Source organism: Salvelinus alpinus, chromosome 14 (genome assembly GCF_045679555.1).
Source record: "Salvelinus alpinus chromosome 14, SLU_Salpinus.1, whole genome shotgun sequence".
NCBI classification, from domain to species: Eukaryota; Metazoa; Chordata; class Actinopteri; order Salmoniformes; family Salmonidae; genus Salvelinus; species Salvelinus alpinus.
Genome location: NC_092099.1, coordinates 24576937 through 24598733, shown reverse-complemented (window position 1 = coordinate 24598733; position 21797 = coordinate 24576937). Strand labels below are relative to the sequence as shown.

The window sequence follows — 21797 nt, the reverse complement described above, 5'->3', positions numbered from 1 at the left end:
CTTGAAAGGATCTGCAGAGAAGAATGGGAGAAACTCCACAAATACAGGTGTTCCAAGCTTGCAGCGTCATACCCAAGAAGGCTGTAAGCTGTAATCGCTGCCAAAGGCACTTCAACAAAGTACTGAGTAAAGTGTCTGAATACTTATGTAAAATGTGATAGTTTTCTTTATTATACATTTGCAAAAATGGCTAAAAAACTGTTTTTGCTTTGTCATTATGGGCTATTGTGAGTAGATTGATGAGGGGGAAAATATGTTTTAATGAATTTTAGAATAAGGCTGAAAAGTAACAAAATGTGGAAAAAGTAAAGGGGTCTGAATACTTGTATAAAGCTCATTGTGTATTTATTCCTCGTGTTATAATTTAAAAAAAATTCTCTCTGCATTCTTGGGAAGGTTTGTAAGTAAGCATTTCACTGTTTGTCTACACCTGTTGTTTACGAAACATGTGACAAATAAAATGTGATTTGATTCGAAGCAACTGCTCTCTATCCCTCCCGACTGCACAGCTTCTGTTTTTCTGTGAGAGCAAAATTGCAAGATTTCTATAAATACTGTTATTGCATCAAATGGTTATTTTATACAACAGAACAGGGGGGGGGGGGGGTGGGTCTTAAACACTCATCTGTGTATTTTCCTGAGAATGGGCCTCTGGGAGATGTAATGCTGACAGAAGATTTACGATGTCTTTGGTTGATAAACCTAACAAAACCGCATTCCATAGCATGAGTTGGTGTTTCTGTACAGAGGTACCAGGGTGGAGATGGCTTCAGTATGGAGTAGGGGGTCAGACCCTGGTTTCTACACAATGAGAACAGTCTTTACAGCAGATACTGTCTGCTGTGCATTATTAGTATCTTTCATATGAATCTTAACCTTGTGACCCATACATCTGTTGTTTGTCATGAACATCCAGGAGGATGGACTTTACTATAAAATGCTGTGGCTCAAAAACGCTCATTGGGCTCTCAACTAATCACCTACAGGAGGGTCGTTGACAAGCTCCATTACCGCAGTAATTAAATAATAAAGTTTACTTGTTTTTAAGAAATGTAAGTCTCTCCTTTTGATTAGAATAATTCCACGACATTTCTCTCCCTCTCCGTGTCTGCCCCACACAGACCAGACAAGTAAAAGCGCAATGGTACAACTTCCTAATACATCGCACAGTTTGGGCTTGATCTGATTTATCTCTAGAGAAACTGCGATTGGAGCTTACAGGGAAAAAAGGAACGAAATGGATTTCAAATAATTGAACCGATGTCGGTCAATTAGTTGATTAAAAACCGAAAAATAACCATGCACTAGCATGCATAAAAAAGTATTTTCAGGCAACAGAAATTATGAACAGAAATACAAAGATTGACTCTAAACCTATGATGTTAGCCAGCTAACTAGCTAGGTAGAGTGGCTAGCTAGCTGATCTGTTACATGTACGTGCTAACGTATCATCATGCAGGATACGTTGTGTCGAGCGTGGTGGAATGCTAATGCACTTCAACCAATGAAAATGTGTGGTGAGCCAGGCCGACCTGTGCCACGGTGAGCGGTACTTGAAATGGTAGGGGTCCAACCAATAAAAAACACACTGCTCCTGTTCAATGTCTGGTCAGAGTTTAACCACCGCCTAATCTAACCAATAGAGACCACCCGGCGACCACCCAGACACATGCGTCTTGCCAATCATCCTCTACTATGTGGTATGGAGGTAGAGAAACATGCTTCCCCCTCCTCTTCCAAACCTATACTCAACTTGTTTTAAATGTCAACGCATTTCAATGAAAGGGGGTCGGTTGACAGATGCAATTTGCGATATTAAAATTCCACCTACCTCCATGATGGACAGCTGCCTAATGAGAGACGGGCTCTTTCTTTGAATTTTCCCGAGTTAGCGATGAGATGGATGGCGGGACGAGATAAAAAATACCGCCAGCCCGACATGAAAGGCATGAACAAACAATGGAATGAGATTGTCAAAAGCTGGTGTCAGCCAGGAGGGAGAGAAAGGGGAATATTCATCAAAGAGTCTAAAAGAAGGTGTGCAAATAGCAGAGTAAGAATGAGGGTCCATCTGTCCATCCATCAAATAGCACATGTGGATCAAACTGAGGAAATAGTAGATGTATGTGTCAAGTCACACAGACAACGGTACACAGTCAGTATACATCTAACACAACCTCTCTCTCTCTCTCTCTCTCTCTCTCTCTCTCTCTCTCTCTCTCTCTCTCTCTCTCTCTCTCTCTCTCTCTCTCTCTCTCTCTCTCTCTCTCTCTCTCTCTCTCTCTCTCTCTCTCTCTCTCTCTCTTTCACTTACACACACACAAACCTTGTGTGATTGAGTTCATGAGGGTTGGTGGTGTGAGAGACTTTTCATCTCCACAGTGTTGTCCTCCTGGCCTCAGTGATCTGCCTCGGTGACCTGTTTGGTTTAGTCCACTCACTCTGCCTTCAGATCAACCTATCCTCTCCTCTCTGGACTACACTTTCCCGCTCTTTCTCCCTTCTTCCCTACTTCCTCCAGCTGATTCGACCTGTTTAGGGTGTTAGAGTTAGCTTCCATTCATGGAGGTAGGGTTGACTCTACTGAGAAAACACTAACACAACTGATGAGAGATAGAGATCTGACAAACACAGAGGGAGGAGGAAGAGGACGGGGAATATGAAGAGGGAGAGAGGAAGGAGGAATAGGAAGACAAAGAATAGAAGAGAGAAGTAGCCCTCAGAGAGGATGGTGGAGGAGGATGTGTCCATTACAGCCCTTTCATCCTAGAATATAGTTATATTTTTTCCCTTCTTCGATTTGTCCAGCTCTTCAGATAGTTCTGCAGGGACATCCCCAACTCAAATCATACACAGTGACGCAAACTCATCTGAATGTCACTCAAAAATGTGGATGGTGAAGTCATGCAAGGAGAGAATTTTGTCTGCGGAAAAACAAAACTTTAAAAGCACAAGGAAATAACATAAAATGATTGCCTCCTGTAGGTCTGTCAGCTCAATGTATAGTACAATACACTTCCATCACAATTCATCAAATGCATTTACAAAATAACCATACATTTCATAGCCTGGGTGGTTTTACTGCACACTTTATGCCACAAGAAATCATGGGAAAGCCGTCCAGCACTCACACACACACAAACCTGGATAGGGGCAGGCGGGATGTGTGCGTTGACAGAGGTGTTACACATTTGATATATTCTCCTCTGTGCAGTAACTGGTAAAGGAACGTGGGAGTAAATGCTCTAAACTACAGTAATACCAGCCACAGGCTAACACATGAATGAGAATGGAGTATAGACTGGGGATACCATTCTACAAACAAAACATGTTTAAATAAGGAGAGAGAGCTTTTAAGCAGATAGAGGGAGACAGATAGAAAGATAGAGAGTCACAGCAATATCTTTTGTATGATCTCTTATACACTATTTTAGGCCCGGCTGTTGGAACGTTGGCTTTCCTGCATATAGCCACTATATTGTGATCACTGTGTCCAATGGGTACGGATACAGCTTCAGAACAAAGTTATACAGCATTAGTAAAAATGTGATCTATACATGTGGATGATCTTGTTTCTGTCGTGTTTGTGAATACCCTGGTAGGTTGATTAATAACCTGAACCAGATTACAGGCACTAGTTACAATAAGAAGCTTCCTCTTGAGCGGACAGCTTGATGAAAACCAGTCAATATTCAGGTCCCCAAGAAAGTAGACATCTCTGTTTACATCACATACACTATAACTAAGCATACACTAAGCATTTCACACATATTATTTAGATACTGACTGTTAGCACTTGGTGGCCTATAGCAACTCCCCAAAAGAAAAGGCTTTAGATGTGCCAAGCGAACCTTTGCCCCCCCCCCCATTGCCCCCCACCCCTCTCCCCTATGGAACGCTGCTGCTACTCTGTATCTATGCTTAGTCACTTAAATAACTCTACCTACATGTACATATTACCTCAATTACCTCGACACCGGTGCCCCCTGTATATAGCCCCACTATTGTTATTTACTGCTGCTCTTTAATTATTTGTTATTCTTAGCTCTTACTTTTTGGGGGGGTATTTTCTTAAAACTGCATTGTTGGTTAAGGGTTTGTAAGTAAGCATTTCACTGTTGTATTTGGCGCATGTGATACGCAAACATGACAACATTCACACTACACACATGGATTTTGTATTGTAGATACAGTACCAGTCAAAAGTTTGGACAAACCTACTCATTCCAGGGTTTCTCTTTATTTTTACATTGTAGAATAATAGTGAAGACATCAAAATTACGAAAAAACACATGTGGAATCATGTAGTAACCAAAAAAGTGTTAAACAAATCAAAACATATTTTATATTTGTGATTCTTCAAAGTAGCCACCCTTTGCCTCGATGACAGCTTTGCACACCCTTGGCATTCTCTCAACCAGCTTCATGAGGTAGTCAGCTGGAATGCAATTCTATTAGCAGATGTGCCTTAAAAGTTAATTTGTGGAATTTCTTTCCTTCCTAATGCATTTGAGTCAATCAGTTGTGTTGTGACAAGGTAGGGGTGGTATACAGAAGATAGCCCTATTTGGTAAAAGACCAAGTACATCTTATGGCAAAAACAGCTCAAATAAGCAAAGAGATCCGACAGTCCACCATTACTTTAAGACATGAAGGTCAGTTAATCCAGAAAATTGCAGTCGCAAAAACGATTAAGCGCTATGATGAAACTAGCTCTCATGAGGACCGCCACAGGAAAGGAAGACCCAGAGTTATCTCTGCAGCAGAGGATAAGTTCATTAAATTTACCAGCCTCATAAATTGCTGACCAAATAAATGCTTCACAGAGTTCAAGTAACAGACACATCTCAACATCAACTGTTCAGAAGAGACTGTGTGAATCAGGCCTTCATGGTCGAATTGCTGCAAAGAAACCACTACTAAAGGACACCAACAAGGGCTGATGGGGCTGATGAGTCCAAATTTGAGATTGTGTAATTCCCACCGTGAAGCATGGAGGAGGAGGTGTGATGGTGCTTTGCTTGTGACACTGTCAGGTGATTTATTTAGAATTCAAGGCACACTTAACCAGCATGGCTACCACAGCATTCTGCAGCGATACGCCTTGCCATCTGGTTTGCGCTTAGTGGGACTATCATTAGTTTTTCCAACAGGACAATGACCCAACACACCTCCGGGCTGTTTAAGGGCTATTTGACCGAGAACAAGGGTGATGAGTGCTGCATCAGATGACCTGCCTCCACAATCACCCGACCTCAACCCATCTGACATGTTTTGGGATGAGTTGGACCACAGAGTGAAGGAAAAGCAGCCAACAAGTGCTTAGCATATGTGGGAACTCCTTCAAGACTGTTGGAAAAGGATTCCATGCTTCCATGCTGGTTGAGAGAAATGCCAAGAGTGTGCAAAGCTGTCAAGGCAAAAGGGTGGCTACTTTGAAGAATCTCAAATATAAAATATATTTTGATTTGTTTAGCACTTTTTTGGTTACTACATGATTCCATGTGTTCTTTCATAGTTGTGATGTCTTCACCATTATTCTACAATGTAGAAAATAGTACAAATAAAGAAAAACCCTGGAATGAGTAGTTGTGTCCAAATTTTTGACTGGTACTGTATATGCGTGTTTGTCTCCCATACCTGTTTCAGGTAAGCATAGCACATGGTCTCAGCGACGCGTTTTCCCTCGTCATAGCAGGCCCGGGGGCCGATGGGGTTCACATGACCCCAGTACTCCTCATTCTGGGGGTGCACCTCGGGGTCTGAGTCGGGGGGGAATACATACAGACAGACAGACAGACAGACAGACAGACAGACAGACAGACAGACAGACAGACAGACAGACAGACAGACAGACAGACAGACAGACAGACAGACAGACAGACAGACAGACAGACAGACAGACAGACAGACAGACAGACAGACAGACAGACAGACAGACAGACAGACAGACAGACAGACAGACAGACAGGGGTAAGTCACCAGGAATATTGCCACTTGTTCTTTATATTGCTAATTCTACTGAAACAGAATCCACTCATATTCATATCACAGGCAATGAGTTGTCGTTGTTCAGGATGTAAAATGAAATCATTCTTGCACCAGGCTGAAATGTACTCCACATAAACAGTAAACTAAATAATGTACATCGACTAAAGGCCATGTTTAGAGAAAATAGTCATTTTGTGAGAAGCGGCACACACATACACAGTTAAGTGAGAAGGGTTTACCAAGAAAAACTTAGTGTGTGTGTAGCTCAATACTGTGTGGTGTACACAGCTAACCTTTTTCACTACAACTCAACAAACTAAAGCACACACACACCAACTAAAACACACACTCAGACCCCTCGGGGTAGAAAATGAATGGGAGTTTGTGGGTGCGTTACAGTAAATTAGGTCAGTCTTACTGATGTGCTTTTGTGTCAAACTGTAGCCCAAAACGAAGTGCTGAGGGGCAGAGGGAGACACTATGCTCTGGTCCCCCAGGAGAGGCTCGCACACACACACACACACACACACACACACACACACACACACACACACACACACACACACACACACACACACACACACACACACACACACACACACACACACACACACACACACACACACACACACACACACACACACACACACACACACACACACACACACACACACACACAGAGAGAGAGACACACGCACACTTAAAAGCATCTTAAAAGCAATACAGTAATTGGTTCCTCAGAGCACTGTTATCTTTATCCAGAGACATGGCAAGTGGAGCTGTGGATAGTTACAAAGAAATACCACGCAGCTTCTACATTCCTGGTACAGTCACTAAAAGTTACTGTTACTACTGTGGCTAAAGTTACTGTACGGTAGGACAACAAAACAAACAACGTTCATTTGCATAGGAAAGCGACATGTTGACGAGCTGTAACTGGGTCTTAAGGGGATTCACAGTCACCATAACTCTATGAAACATCCTCCATGACTACAATTAGCATTGCTGTTAACGTTACAGTACGTTTTTATCAAAGCTCCTTGACGTGTATTACACTTATATCAGTACACTCGTAACAACCTAAGCATGATGAAACTTCTATTCGATCAAATAAGCTTCACCTATCGAAATAGCCGTTCACTTTTATCCTGACCAAATTTGACACACTCATTGCCCCCCATAGGAAAACTCGTCACTTGGTCTGCTATTTTTGCGCGGACAGATTTTGGACGGAGTCGACCTTCTTGCTTCACCTCTTCCTCTCTGGCATAGCGTACTGTAGCCTAGAGATCAGTAAGGGGCCAGGCGGAAGGCTCTGGCAATAAGTGGTCAACTCTTTAGGCTATGTGCTTATGTCAACTACTCACACAGTCGACTTCGTGCAGTGTTTCCCCTATATGCATTTAGCAGCGGTACACCGCCACTGCTAAATCGTGGCCGCCACTGCATCATCAAGGACAATAACGACCCGAGCCACCGCTTGAAGGCGAGGTCAGTATAGGTGCATCAGAGCTGGGACCGAGAGACTGAAAAATAGCTTCTATCTCAAGGCCATTAGATTGTTAAACAGCCATCACAGAGGGGCGGCTGCCTACATACAGACTTGATATCATTGGCCACTTTAATAAATGGAATACTAGTCACTTCAATAATGTCACTTTAATAATGTTTACATATCTCGCATTACTCATCTCATATGTATACTGTATCCTACACTATCTATTCTTTACTGTCTATTGCATCTTTGCCGCTCTGTCACTGCTCATCCATATAATTTATATTTATATATTCTTATCCCATTCCTTTACTAGATTTTGTGTATTAGGTTTTGTTGTGGAATTGTTAGATATTACCTGTTAGATACGGATGCACTGTCGGATCCAGAAGCATAAGCATTTCGCTACACTCACAACAACATCTGCTAACCATGTGTATATGACCAATAAAATTTGATTTAAAGAAAAAAAATATATATAGTATAATGTCGATGTATACCCCAGGAGGACCAACACCCACCCCTCACTCTGCCACTGCTGCTAAAAAAAATCCTAGGGGAAACACAGTCAGGTGGACAGAGAGGGAGAAGGAGAGGAAAACAGTGAGAGAGTGCATCGGAGGATTGACCAAATCAATAATTTCCTTTGTGTATGTGTGTATGTATGCTCATGCATGCATACAGTTGATATGCATACATGCACACAGGTGTTTGTGGAGATAGCCAGGTAGCCTGGAGACCCGTTTACCCTGCTGACCTTGCTCTGGCTCTGGCCAGGATTGGACAGGGCTGATATAGCAGGCAGCAGCAGGCGCCTGCTATCTTCTCTCCCCAGAGACATCTCTCTGACCTGTGGCTTGAACTAAACTTGCCACAACAACAATAGACATTGCCTCACCACTTGACTGTACACAGAACACCAGTATGTGTCAGGGAGAGAAAGATTATGTGCTGCCGTTGGGTTGTAATACTGTGAAATATGGTGTTATACTGCTCTGGCCATGTCTAGTAAAGCCCTGTGAAATTTGTGAAATGGACCTGGCACTCACTTTACATGCTGGGTAAACCGTGTATGTGTGTGTGTCTTACCTCCATACACCTCAGACGTAGAAGCCAGCAGCAGACGGGCTCCCACACGCTTCGCCAACCCTGGGGACACACAAGACAAAGGCAATAAGACCCAGAGCCAAAAAACCTGGAGAGAGGCAGAACAGATCAATCAAACCCAGAGCCCGTCCTGGGGAGAGTCACAGACTAGATCAATCAAAGCTAGAGTGGAGCCTGGGGAGAGAGTCATACCGGAGTAATCAAAGCAGTCATCACATCTGTGGAGAGGCAGACAAGATCAATTCAACTCAGAGTGGATACTGTGGTGGGACAAAGCAGAGAGATCAGAGCAGAATTGGTATGGGAGGAGAAGTTGGGAGGGGTAATCAGACCATAGCAGTGGGACTGGAACCAGATACACTTCCTCATACACTTCCCAGATCTGTATGTGCTTTAGCCAACTCCTCCAACTATACACGTTGGCGAAAGCACAGCCGAGCACAGACCGAGCTGACACCAGGCTTTCACTTGGAAAGAAAGACTTCAAAGTCTGTGGAGAGAGGAACCTAGGCATATGTACAGTGCATTCAGAAAGTATTCAGACCACTTGACTTTGTCCACATTATTTTACCTTATAGCCTTATTCTAAAACAGATGAAATGAAAAAAAATCCATATCAATATACACACACAATACCCCATAATGACAAAGCGAAAACAGGTTTTGAGATTTTTTTTCCCAAATGTATAATAAAAAATAATAAAACAATATCACAAGTATTCAGACCTTTTATTCAATATTTTGTTGAAGCACCTTTGGCAGCGATTACAGCCTCAAGTTTTCTTGAGTATGATGCTACAAGCTTGGCACACCTGCATTTGGGGAGTTTCTCCCATTCTTCTCTGCTAAGGCAAGCCTAAATCAGTTCAGAAGTCAAATGTGGCTTAACAAATCATCTAATAAGTTATATGGACTCACTCTGTGTAAAATAATAGGGGTTGACATGATTTTTGAATGACTACCCCTTCCTCTGTTCCCAATACACACAACATATAGTATGTAAGGTCGCTCAGTCAAATATTGAATTAAGCACAGATTCAACTACAAAGACAAGGGAGATTTTCAAAACTCTCAAAGAAGGGCAGTGATTGGTAGATGGGTAATAATAACAAAACAGACATTGAATATATCAACAACACAATAATGACCTAAATGACAAAGTAAAAAATACAAATAAAAACCATACAGAAGTATGCAACATGGTATTAAAGTAATATTGCAACAAAAGAAACATGGCAAAGAAATACACATTTTGGTCTAAATGCAAAGCCTTATGTTTGGAGCAAATCCAACAACACATCACTGAGTAACTGCCTCCTTATTTTCAATCATGGTGGTGGTTGCATCATGGTACAGTATGGGTATGCATGACATTGGCAAAGACTGGGGAGTTTTTCAGGATGAAAAGAAAGGGGATGGAGCTAAGCACAGGCAAAATCCTTGAGGAAAACCTGCTTCAGTCCACTTTACACCAGACACTGGGAGAGGAATTCACCTTTCAGCAGGACATTAACCTACACACAAAGCCAAATCTACACTGGAGTTGCAAAGTTAGCGGCCAAGTTACAGTTTAAGTTTTACTTAAATTTGTTTCAAAATCTATGGCAAGACTTGAAAATTGCTGTCTAGCCAGATTCCCCAACACCTTGACAGAGCTTGATGAATTTTGAAAAGAATAATGGCCAAATATTGCACAAAACAGTTGAGACTTTCCCAAGAAGACTCACGGCTGTAATTGCTGCCAAAGGTGTTTCTAACATGTATTGACTCAGGGGTGAATACTTATCTACTTCAGGTATATTAGTGTTATATCTTTCATTAATCTTTAAAAATATATATTACTTATCTTCCACTTAGACATTACAGTATTTTGTGTAGATGATTGACAAAAAAATTAGAAATCTATCTACTCAAAAGTGCCCCTTCTTTACCTGACTGGACCATAAACATGCGTCTGTCTGTCTTCCTGCTTGTCTGTCTATACACATTGACGAGCTGACAGTTGTACCTGCGGAGCCCATGCTGGTAGTCTAGACTTTAATGATCTTGCTATCAGAGTGAATAGAATGCAACCTTTTCAGTCAGTTTAAAATGTCACACTTACGCCTTGAAAGAGCAAACCGGCACATGCTGAGTTGAGAAGGAATGTGAGGAAAATGTTGGGTCATTGTATCAATCAAACGCCATTGCCGTGGGTGACGGTATGACCCCCCTCTCTCTGTTGACCCCCACATGGCACCTGGGTTCTCCTTCTCCGTGGCCGACGTAAGATATTTGAGCATGTTAACCCTCGCAAGGCTGCCGGCCCAGACAGCATCCCTAGCCACGTCCTCAGAGCATGCGCAGACCAGCTGGCTGGAGTGTTTACGGACATATTCAATCTCTCCCTATCCCAGTCTGTTGTCCCCACATGCTTCAAGATGTCCACCATTGTTCCTGTACCCAAGAAAGCAAAGATAACTGAACTAAATTACTATCGCCCCGTAGCACTCACTTCTGTCATCATGAAGTGCTTTGAGAGATGAATCAAGGATCATAAATCCCCTCTACCTTACCAGACAACCTAGACCCACTTCAATTTGCTTACCACCCCAATAGATCCACAGACGATGCAATCACCATCGCACTGCACACTGCCCTATCCCATCTGGACAAGAGTAATACCTATGTAAGAATGCTGTTCATTGACAATAACTCAGCATTCAACACGATAGTACTCTCCAAGTTCATCATCAAGCTGGAAGCCCTGGGTCTGAACCCGCCCTGTGCAACTGGGTCCTGGGCTTCCTGACAGGCCGCCGCCAGGTGGTGAAGGTAGGAAACAGCATCTCCACTTCGCTGATCCTCAACACTTGGGCCCCACAAGGATGCGTGCTCAGCCCCTCCTGTACTCCCTGTTCGCCCATGACTGCGTGGCCACACACGCCTCCAAATCAAATCATCAATTTTGCAGACGACACTACAGTGGTAGGCTTGATTACCAACAATGACGAGACAGCCTACAGGGAGGAAGTGAGGGCCCTGTGAGTGTGGTGCCAGGAAAATAACCTCTCACTCAATGTCAAACAAACAAAGGAACTGATCGTAGACTTCAGGAAACAGCAGAGGTAGCGCCCCCTTATCCACATCGACGGAACCAGAGTGGAAAGCTTCAAGTTCCTCGGCGTACACATCACTGACAAACTGAAATGGTCCACCCACACAGACAGTGTGGTTAACTTCTTATGGCTGCAGGGGCAGTATTGAGTAGCTTGGATGAAAGGTGCACAGAGGTGCCCATAGTAAACTGCCTGCTCCTCAGTCCCAGTTGCTAATATATGCATATTATTATTCGTATTGGATAGAAAACACTGAAGTTTCTAAAACTGTTTGAATTATGTCTGTGACTATAACAGAACTCATATGGCAGGCAAAAACCTGAAAAGTTCCACTTCCTGTTAGAATTTTTTCTGTGGTGGCAGATTTTCAACCAAGCTCTCAATGAAATTACAGCGAGATATGGATGAGTTTTCACTTCCTACGGCTTCCACTAGATGTCAACAGTCAATAGAACTTTGTCTGATGACTCTAATGTGAAGGGGGGCCAAAGGAGACAGGAATGAGTAATCACTGCCACGAGCTGAGCATGCTTTCACCATGCGCTTTCACATAAGGAGGACCTCCGTTTCACGGCTCTTCTGAAGTCAATCTAATTCTCCGGTTGGAACGTTATTCAAGATGTATGTTAACAACATTCTAAAGATTGATTCAGTACATCGTTTGACATGTTTCTACTGACTGTTACGGAACTTTTGGACATTTCGTCACGTTATAGTGGAGGTGCTTTGTGACTTTGGAATGGTTTACCAAAGGCGCTAACAAAAGTAGTTAATTGGACATAAATAACGGACATTATCGAACAAATCAAGCATTTATTGTGGACCTGGGATTCCTAGGACCGCATTCTGATGAAGTTCATCAAAGGTAAGGAAACATTTATCATGTATTTTCTGGTTTCTGTTGACCCCAACATGGCGGCTAATTTGGCTATTGTTCTGAGCTCCGTCTCAGATTATTGCATGATTTGCTTTTTCCGTAAGGTTTTTTTGAAATCTGACACAGCGGTTGCATTAAGGAGAGGTATATCTATATTTCCATGTTTATAACTTGTATTATCATCTACATTTATGATGAGTATTTCTGTTGAAACGATGTGGCTATGTAAAATCACTTGATGTTTTTGGAACTAGTGAATGTAACGCGCCAATGTAAACTCAGATTTTTTGTTATAAATATGAACTTTATCAAACAAAACATGCATGTATTGTGTAACATGAAGTCCTATGACTGTCATCTGATGAAGATAATCAAAGGTTAGTGATAAATTTTATCTCCGCCATGTTGGAGTCAACAGAAACTAGAAATTACATGATAAATATTCCCTTATCTTTGATGATCTTCATCAGAATGCACTCCCAGGAATCCCAGGTCCACAATAAATGCTTGATTTGTTCGATAATGTCCGTTATTTATGTCCAATTAGCTACTTTTGTTAGCCCGTTCGGTAAACAATTCCAAAGTCACGAAGCGCGTTCCCTAAAAGCTGACGAAATGTCCAAAAGTTCAGTAACAGTCAGTAGAAACATGTCAAACGATGTATTGGATCAATCTTTAGAATGTTGTTAAACTCAGTTTTTCCACAATTCCTGACATTTAATCAGAGTAAAAATTCCCTGTCTTAGGTCAGTTAGGATCACCACTTTATTTTAAGAATGTGAAATGTCAGAATAATAGTAGAGAGAACGATTTATTTCAGCTTTTACTTCTTTCATCACATTCCCAGTGGGTCAGAAGTGTACATACACTCAATTAGTATTTGGTAGCATTGCCTTTAAATTGTTTAACTTGGGTCAAACTTTTCGCGTAGCCTTCCACAAGCTTCCCACAATAAGTTGGGTGAATTTTGGCCCATTCCTCCTGACAGAGCTGGTGTAACTGAGTCAGGTTTGTAGGCCTCCTTGCTCGCACATGCTTTTTCAGTTCTGCCCACAAATTGTCTATGGGATTGAAGTCAGGGCTTTGTGATGGCCACTCCAATACCTTGACTTTGTTGTCCTTAAGCCATTTTGCCACAACTTTGGAAGTATGCTTGGGGTCATTGTCCATTTGGAAGACCCATTTGCAACCAAGCTTTAACTTCCTGACTGATGTCTTGAGATGTTGCTTCAATATATCCACTTAATTTTCCTCCCACATGATGCCATCTATTTTGTGCAGTGCAGCAGCCCCTCCTGCAGCAAAGCACCCCCACAACATGATGCAGTCACCCCCGTGCTTCACGGTTGGGATGGTGTTCTTCGGCTTGCAAGCCTCCCCCTTTTACCTCCTAACATAACGATGGTCATTATGGCCAAACAGTTCTATTTTTGTTTTAATCAGACCAGAGGGCATTTCTCCAAAAAGTACGATCTTTGTCCCCATGTGCATTTGCAAACCGTAGTCTGGCTTTTTTGCCCATATTCATTACTATACTGAACCAAAATCTAAATGCAACATGCAACAATTTCAAAGATTTTGCTGAGTTACAGTTCCTATAAGAAAATAAATTCATTAGGCCCTAATCTATTGATTTCACAGGGCCTACTTGAAGCTAATAGCGCTCACTGATGCTCCTATTAGCCGGTTTCCACATCTCCTGAAGTCCTCAGACATGGATGGATGTCGAATACTGACTTGTAGTCACAGGTGGCCTGCCTGAGGAAAGATCTAAACTGAGAGTTAGAAATAGGCCAATAATTATTTGGGTCGGAAGGGTTACCACCTTTGTGGAGAGGGAGCACATGGGCCGCCTTCCATGGGGAGAGGACATATCATAAATATGTGTTAATGATTCAGCAATCAAGGGGGTGGAAAGATGCAGTAAAAACAGGTCAAGCATTGAAATGGAAACACAGATTCACTAGTAGTTGATGGGTTTTCAACCAAGACCGCTAGAGGGTGAGCGCAGCAATCTGTCTGACAAGGGTTATTTAAACCCCCAAGCTTCTCAAATAAAAAGCCTGCCGAAATAAAACTGTTATTAAAAGCATCACTTATCTATTTGTTTCTCAGTAATAAAGGCTGAGTCTGACAACTTGCTTCGGCAGGGAATGGGAGGAATTTGCACGCTTCAGTGAGTTAAGTTTTCCAGAATTCAGAAGAATCACCAGCAGAGTCAGATGGAGCTTAAAAAGTAGTTGGATATAGCTTTCTTAATCGAGATGGTACAACAGTTTCTGAGTTGTTTGAAAAGTTGCCAATCAGAAACAGTCAGTTTTTATTGCTTTGGCCCAGGCTTGATTCCTCCTCTGAATAAGCTGTGAAAGACCAGAGGAATAGCATGGGTTTGACTGGTTCTCGACTCTATACTGTTTATCCGATGCAGGTTTATCTGCTAGGTTAGGGGTTCTTAAAAATGTTCAGCCTGGGACCCAAATTAGAAATTCTGTGTTTTCCTGGGACCCAAGTTTATGAAAACATGCAACTATACGTAATATCTGTACATTCCGTTGCCCTTATGCCTAAAACAAATGCAATATAGCTATTAATGTTTATTTTTTCCCATCAAAAACACTCTTACATATCTGTCTAGGTTGGAACTGTTCCTGTTAAAATAAAATAAATCATTTTCATTCTGAACTGGAATAAACTGATTGATCACATCACACAGATGTACATTATAACAGAACACAAACACACAGGCTCAGTTTTTGATTGTGCAATCCTAAGTAACAGCACAGATGAAAAATGATCAGGACTACTCTACATCTTACTGTAGAAAGTATTGTTGAAAAAAAAGTTGCTGTTAAAATACAATAAATATTTTTTATTCTGAACTAGAATAAACTGATCGATCAAATCACAGAGGTTGATGTTTTCAACAAGCATGTCTATTCTGGGCTCAGGTTTTGACAGTGCAACAGTGAGGTCATGCCCAGCATGGAGTCTTTTTTCTGTACTTGTTTTTTAAAGTGCGTCAGAGTTGAGAACCCTGACTCGCGTAGGTATGTGGTGCCAAACTGGATCAGAACATTTACTGCTTTCTCAGTTAGGCAGGAGACCACTTCATGCTGTAGATGAGCAACCCAGAACTCTATGAGTGTTTTCCTCCAGAAGCATCTTGCTTGAATCATTTTATTCCAGTTCAGAATAAAAATAACAGCAACAGTTCCAACCTAGACTTGTTTTCAGCAATAATTTATACAGTAAGATGTACAGTAGGCCTGATAATTTTTTATAATCTGTACTGTTACTTAGGGGTTGCACTACCAGTAGCTAGCTAGCTATTAGCTGTGTACAAGGGGATTGTTTGAAAGTGGAACTCCCATCTACTACTATGAGAGATAGTACTCCCTTATTTCTGCTTATCACCTGTTCTAAAATGACAACAATGCCTTGCTAGTTGACTTACTTTTCCACTGTCGAAGCACTATTTCCTGAAACATTCTGACCTGTTCTGAAAGAAGTCCCTGGGTTTACCGTCATGCTATGGATGTTTGGTCAGGACGTGTCGTTTTATTCATTTGTTTCGTTTTGAGAGACTCATTACTAAGCACTTCCCCGCACAAAATACTGTGGGCGCTCCTCGTTATTTCTCAAAGATTGTATGAAACCAAGAGAGTGAAACTCATCGCTGTATTTGCGTTTCATGACGATTGAGCTCAGTCAAAAGTTTGGGCTAGCTTGAATCCATTTGATGACAGTGGTGAGTGATGGCGAGTGGGAATGACAAGTCAGTGGCTGACAGCGCATCATCTGCTGCTGAGCGACAGCGCTGCAGTGTGTGGGTCGCGGAGTGATCTTCAAGAAAACTGCGAAGTGCACGGGCATCTCCCTCTCCCACTTGCGCAGCTGTCAAACTGAACTCTGGGTCAGGAATACAAGAGGCTCTTGATGGCTTTCATTGCGATTATTCATGTAGAAACCCATGTCTCTTCTTTAGCAGACGCGGGTTTGAATTTTGCTGTTTGGTATCTTTAATGCATGGCGTTCCAACCTTGTTCCTGGAGAGCTACCCTCCTGTAGATTTTGACTACAACCCTAATCTACCTGATTGTAATAATTAGCTGGTTGATGAGCTGAATCAGGTAAAATACAACTGGGGTTGGAGCGAAAACCTACAGTAAGGTAGCTCTCCAGGAACAGAGTTGGAGAACCCTTCTCCTATACATGCTAAGGGACAATGATCGCGGAGGTCATATGCAAAGAATCCACTAGACAGATATTTATGGGGGTTGTTAGTAAGGATTACATCAATCAAAGAGAAGTCTGCGGGATTTTTTACATTCAGCCGTGTGGGCTTTGTGATCAATTGAGTTAAAATAAATACATAACTTACAAGTGTTTAATGGAAATGTGTTTCTTGCATATCTTAGTTCCCCCCGAGACACCCGTAGGGAGTGGGGTCGGCCAGGGTTTTAATTCTCCAGCACCTCTGGAGCAATTTGAGTTTAAGTGCTTTGCTCAAGGGCACAGCGACATATTTGTTTACCATGTTGGCTTTGGGATTTGAACCAGTGACATTTTGGTTACTGGCCCAACGCTCTAACCTTGAGGATACCTGCTGTGTGAGTGTGTGTGTAAATGTGTGTAGGTGTTGGATTTCCCCCTGTGCATAGTAGAGTCGCTGAGGCTGAGAGCTAATTTCACTAGGTGATTAGGTGTGAAGGACAAACCTAGGCTTAGCACACGCTGCTCCGTCTACAAGGGCTTACTTGTTCATGATAGGCCTTCAGACACATTGTGCAGTCCTGGAGTTATATAGCTCATTACAACCTGAATGAGCTTACATGGCTGTGAAGTAATACTCACTTACTTGCTCTCTATATCCTTGGCCCTCTCTTTCTCACTCTCCTGCCTTGACAGGCAGGCAGCCAGTCAGGAAGGTTGTCACACACCAACCAACCAACCACAAGGTCCCCAGGCATTTCTAAGCATGGAACTAAAGCCCTTCTCATTGCCTCAGGCATTTTAAGGACACTCAGTGGCCTGTGTAGGCCTCTTAGAGACTCTCGCCACACCGTCTCACTTAAGGCACATCTCTCCGAGATGATTAGAGAGGGAGGGATGAGTAGAGAGAGAGAGAAGGACTGAGAAGGAGAAGAAAGCATAGTAATGAAAAAGAAATGGGATTTATCTTGCGTTGTAGTGGCGTGCTGAATGGCAGGCGTGGCTCAGATTGGGTTCTGGCTCTTTTTCCTGGAAAAGCAATCAGTGGTGAGGTGTGGAACTCAGGGGCAAATGAATGTGATCAGGGTTAGAGACCAGGCTCTCTCGCACTCACACAAAAGCACACACACACATACCAATGCACACTCATACACTCAAGCACAGGGTGTGTGGTTGCATTTGTTTGTAGAGGACTATGGCTGCACAGTCAAAAAGTATATATATATATTTTTTCACCTTTATTTAACAAGGTAGGCCAGTTGAGAACAAGTTCTCATTTACAACTGCGACCTGGCCAAGATGAAGCAAAGAAGTGCGACAAAAACAACACAGAGTTACACATGGGATAAACAATCCTACAGTCAATAACACAATAGGAAAATCTGTATACAGTGTGTGCAAATGAAGTAAGGAGGTAAGGCAATAAATAGGCCAATACTGGTGAAGTAATTACAATTTAGCAATTTACACTAGAGTGATATATGTGCAGATTAGGATGTGCAAGTAGAAATACTGGTGTGGTTGGTTGGATGGGCTATTTACACATTGACTGTGTACAGCTGCAGCGATCGGTAAGCTGCTCTGACAGCTGACGCTTAAAGTTCGTGAGGGAGATATAAGTCTCCAACTTCAGTGATTTAAAAAAAAAAAAATCCAGTCATTGGCAGCGGAGAACTGGAAGGAAAGGCGGCGAAAGGAGGTGTTGGCTTTGGGGATGACCAGTGAAATATACCAGCTGGAGCACGTGCTACGGGTGGGTGTTGCTATGGTGACCAGTGAGCTGAGATAAGGCGGAGGTTTACCTAGCAAAGACTTATAGATGTCCTGGAGCCAGTGTGTTAGGCGACGAATATGTAGAGAGGACCAGCTAACGAGAGCATACAGGTCACAGTGGTGGGTAGTATATGTGGCTTTGGTGACAAAACGAATGGCACTGTGATAGACTGCATCCAATTTGCTGAGTAGAGTGTTGGAGGCTATTTTGTAAATGACATCGCCGAAGTCAAGGATCAGTAGGATAGTCAGTTTTATGTGGGTATGTTTGGCAGCATGAGTGAAGGAGGCTTTGTGGCGAAATAGGAAGCTGATTCTAAATTTAACTTTGGATTGGAGATTCTTAATATGAGTATGGAAGGAGAGTTTACAGTCTAGCCAGACACCTAGGTATTTATAGTTATCCACATATTCTAAGTCGGAACCGTCCATGGTAGTGATGCTAGTCGGGCGGGCTGGTGCGGGCAGCGATCGGTTGACGAGCATGCATTTCGTTTTACTAGTATTTAAGAGCAGTTGGAGCAGCCACGGAAGGAGTGTTGTATTGCATTGAAGCTTTTTTGGAGGTTTGCTAACACAGTGTCCAAAGAAAGGCCAGATGTATACAGAATGGTGTCGTCTGTGTAGATGTGGATCAAAGAATCACCAGCAGCAAGAGCGACATCATTGACATATACAGAGAAAAGAGTCGGCCCAAGAATTGAGACTGCCAGAGGTCTGGAGAACAGGTCCTCTGATTTGACACACTGAACTCTATCTGAGAAGTAGTTGGTGAACCAGGCGAGGCAGTCATTTGAGAAACCAAGGCTGTTGAGTCTGCCGATAAGAATACGGTGATTGACAGAGTCGAAAGCCTTGGCCAGGTTGACGAAGACGGCTGCACAGTACTGTCTTTTATTGATCATTGTTATGATATCGTTTAGGACCTTGAGCGTAGCTGAGGTACACCCGTGACCAGCTCGGAAACCAGATTGCATAGCGGAGAAGGTACGGTGGGATTCGAAATGGTCGGTGATCTGTTTGTTCACTTGGCTTTCAAAGACTTTAGAAAGGCAGGGCAGAATGGACATAGGTCTGTAACAGTTTGGGTCTAGAGTGTCTCCCCCTTTGAAGAGGGCCACTTGGGCCAATTGTGTGGGGGGTGCAGAGCTGTTGGCCGGGGTTGGGGTAGCCAGGTGGAAGCATGGCCAGGTGGAAGCATGGCCAGGCGTAGAGAGATGCTTATTGAAATTCTCAATTATCATGGATTTATCAGTGGTGACAGTGCACTGGGCAGCTGGGAGGAGGTACTCTTATTCTCCATGGACTTTACTGTGTCCCAAATCTTTTTGGAATTAGTGCTGCAGGATGAAAATTTCTGTTTGAAAAAGGTAGCCTTTGCTTTCCTAACTGACTGTGTGTATTGGTTCCTGACTTCCTTAAAAGTTGCATATCGCGGGGACTATTGCAGCTAGTGCAGTACGCCACAGGGTGTTTTTTTGCTGGTCAAGGGAAGTCAAGTCTGGAGTGAACCAAAGGCTGTATCTGTTCTTAGTTCATTTTTTTTTTAAAGGGGCATGCTTTTTTAAGATGGTGAGGAATGCACTTTTAAGGAACAACCATGCATCCTCGACTGACGGGATGAGGTCAATATCCTTCCAGGATACCCGGGCCAGGTCGATTAGAAAGGCCTGCTCGCAGAAGTGTTTTAGGTAACGTTTGACAGTGATGAGGGGTGGTCATTTGATCGCGGACCCATTACGGACGCAGGCAATGAGGCAGTGATCGCTGAGATCCTGGTTGAAAACAGCAGAGGTGTATTTAGAGGGCAAGTTGGTCAGGAGGGTGCCAATGTTTACAGATTTGGGGTTGTACCTGGTAGGTTCCTTGATAATTTGTGTGAGATTGAGGGCATCTAGCTTAGATTGTAGGACGGCCAGGGTGTTAAGCATATGCCAATTTTGGTCACCTAGCAGTACGAACTCTGACGATAGATGGGAGGCAATCAATTCACATATGGTGTCCAGGACACAGCTAGGAGCTGAGGGGGGTCTACAACAAGCGGCAACATTGAGGGACTTATTTCTGGAGAGATGGATCTTTAAAAGTAGAAGCTCAAACTGTTTGGGCATAGACCTGGATAGTATGACAGAACTCTGCAGGCTATCTCTACAGTAGATTGCAATTCCACCCCCTTTAGTAGTTCTGTCTTGATGGAAAATGTTGTAATTGGGTATGAAAATTTCAGAGTTTTTGGTGGCCTTCCTAAGCCAGGATTCAGACACGGCTAGCACATCAGGTTTGGCGGAGTGTGCTAAAGCAGTGAATAAAGCAAACTTAGGGAGGAGGCTTCTGATGTTAACACGCATGAACCCAAGGCTTTTACGGTTGCAGAAGTCAACAAATGAGAGCGCCTGGGGACACACAGGGCCTGGGTTAACCTCTACATCACCAGAGGAACAGAGGAGGAGTAGGATGAGGGTCCAGCTAAAGGCTATAAGAACTGGTCGTCTAGTGCGTTGGGAACAGAGCATAAAAGGAGCAGATTTCTGGGCTTGGTAGGATGGATTCAGTGCATAGTGTAAGGTAGGGTGCGAGTACAGTGGGGGTAAACCTAGGCATTGAGTGACGATATGAGAGGTTGCATCTCTGGAGGCGCCAGTTAAGCTGGGTGCGGTCTTCGCATGTGTGGGGTGTGGGACAAAGGAGTTATCTGAGGCATGTTGAGCAGGACTAGGGGGTCTGCAGTAAAATTAAACAATGAGAGCTGCTCTAAACAACAGTATACAAGGCATATTGACATTAGAGAAAGGCATAAGCAATCACAGGTGTTGATTTGGAGAGCTAAGACAGCAACGGGTGAGACAACAACGGGTAAACAGCTAAGACAACAACAAAGGATAAATGGCGATGAATGGGCAGAGAGGGTCAGCTAGCTACACACAGGTCCTGAGTTTGAGGCTGGGGCAGACAGATAAACAAAATGAAGTACCATGTTAATGGACAGTCCAGCAGGCATCGGCTGTGTAGTCGAGTGATCACAGGATCCAATGAGCAGCAATAGATGAAACAGGGAACCGTTCGGTAGTCGATTACTACATTGAGCGAGCGGGAGAAACGGCGTTCAGGGAGCTAGCAGGCCGGGGCTAGCAGATGGATGATCACCAAACATCCACGACGCAGAGGCCGGTTGAGAGCACATCGGCCGAGTTACGTCAGCAGACCAGTAGACCAGTCTTGATGGATCGGCGGGGCTCCGTGCTGA

At 43.1% G+C, this 21797-nt stretch overlaps 1 protein-coding gene across 1 annotated transcript in view; it reads right to left on the bottom strand.

Annotated features, from left to right (window-relative positions):
* LOC139538231 (UDP-glucuronic acid decarboxylase 1-like) overlaps window positions 1-20484 on the bottom strand; it is a 71265-nt gene extending 50781 nt beyond the window's left edge. Inside the window, exons 1-4 of the mRNA XM_071340086.1 lie at window positions 20392-20484; window positions 17513-17540; window positions 8576-8635; window positions 5641-5762 (exon numbers count right to left, since the gene is read on the bottom strand). Of these exons, the coding sequence (XP_071196187.1) occupies window positions 5641-5762; window positions 8576-8635; window positions 17513-17540; window positions 20392-20484 (303 nt within the window). The remainder of the gene's footprint in view (window positions 1-5640; window positions 5763-8575; window positions 8636-17512; window positions 17541-20391) is intronic.
* Between the last annotated feature and the right edge of the window lie 1313 nt (window positions 20485-21797).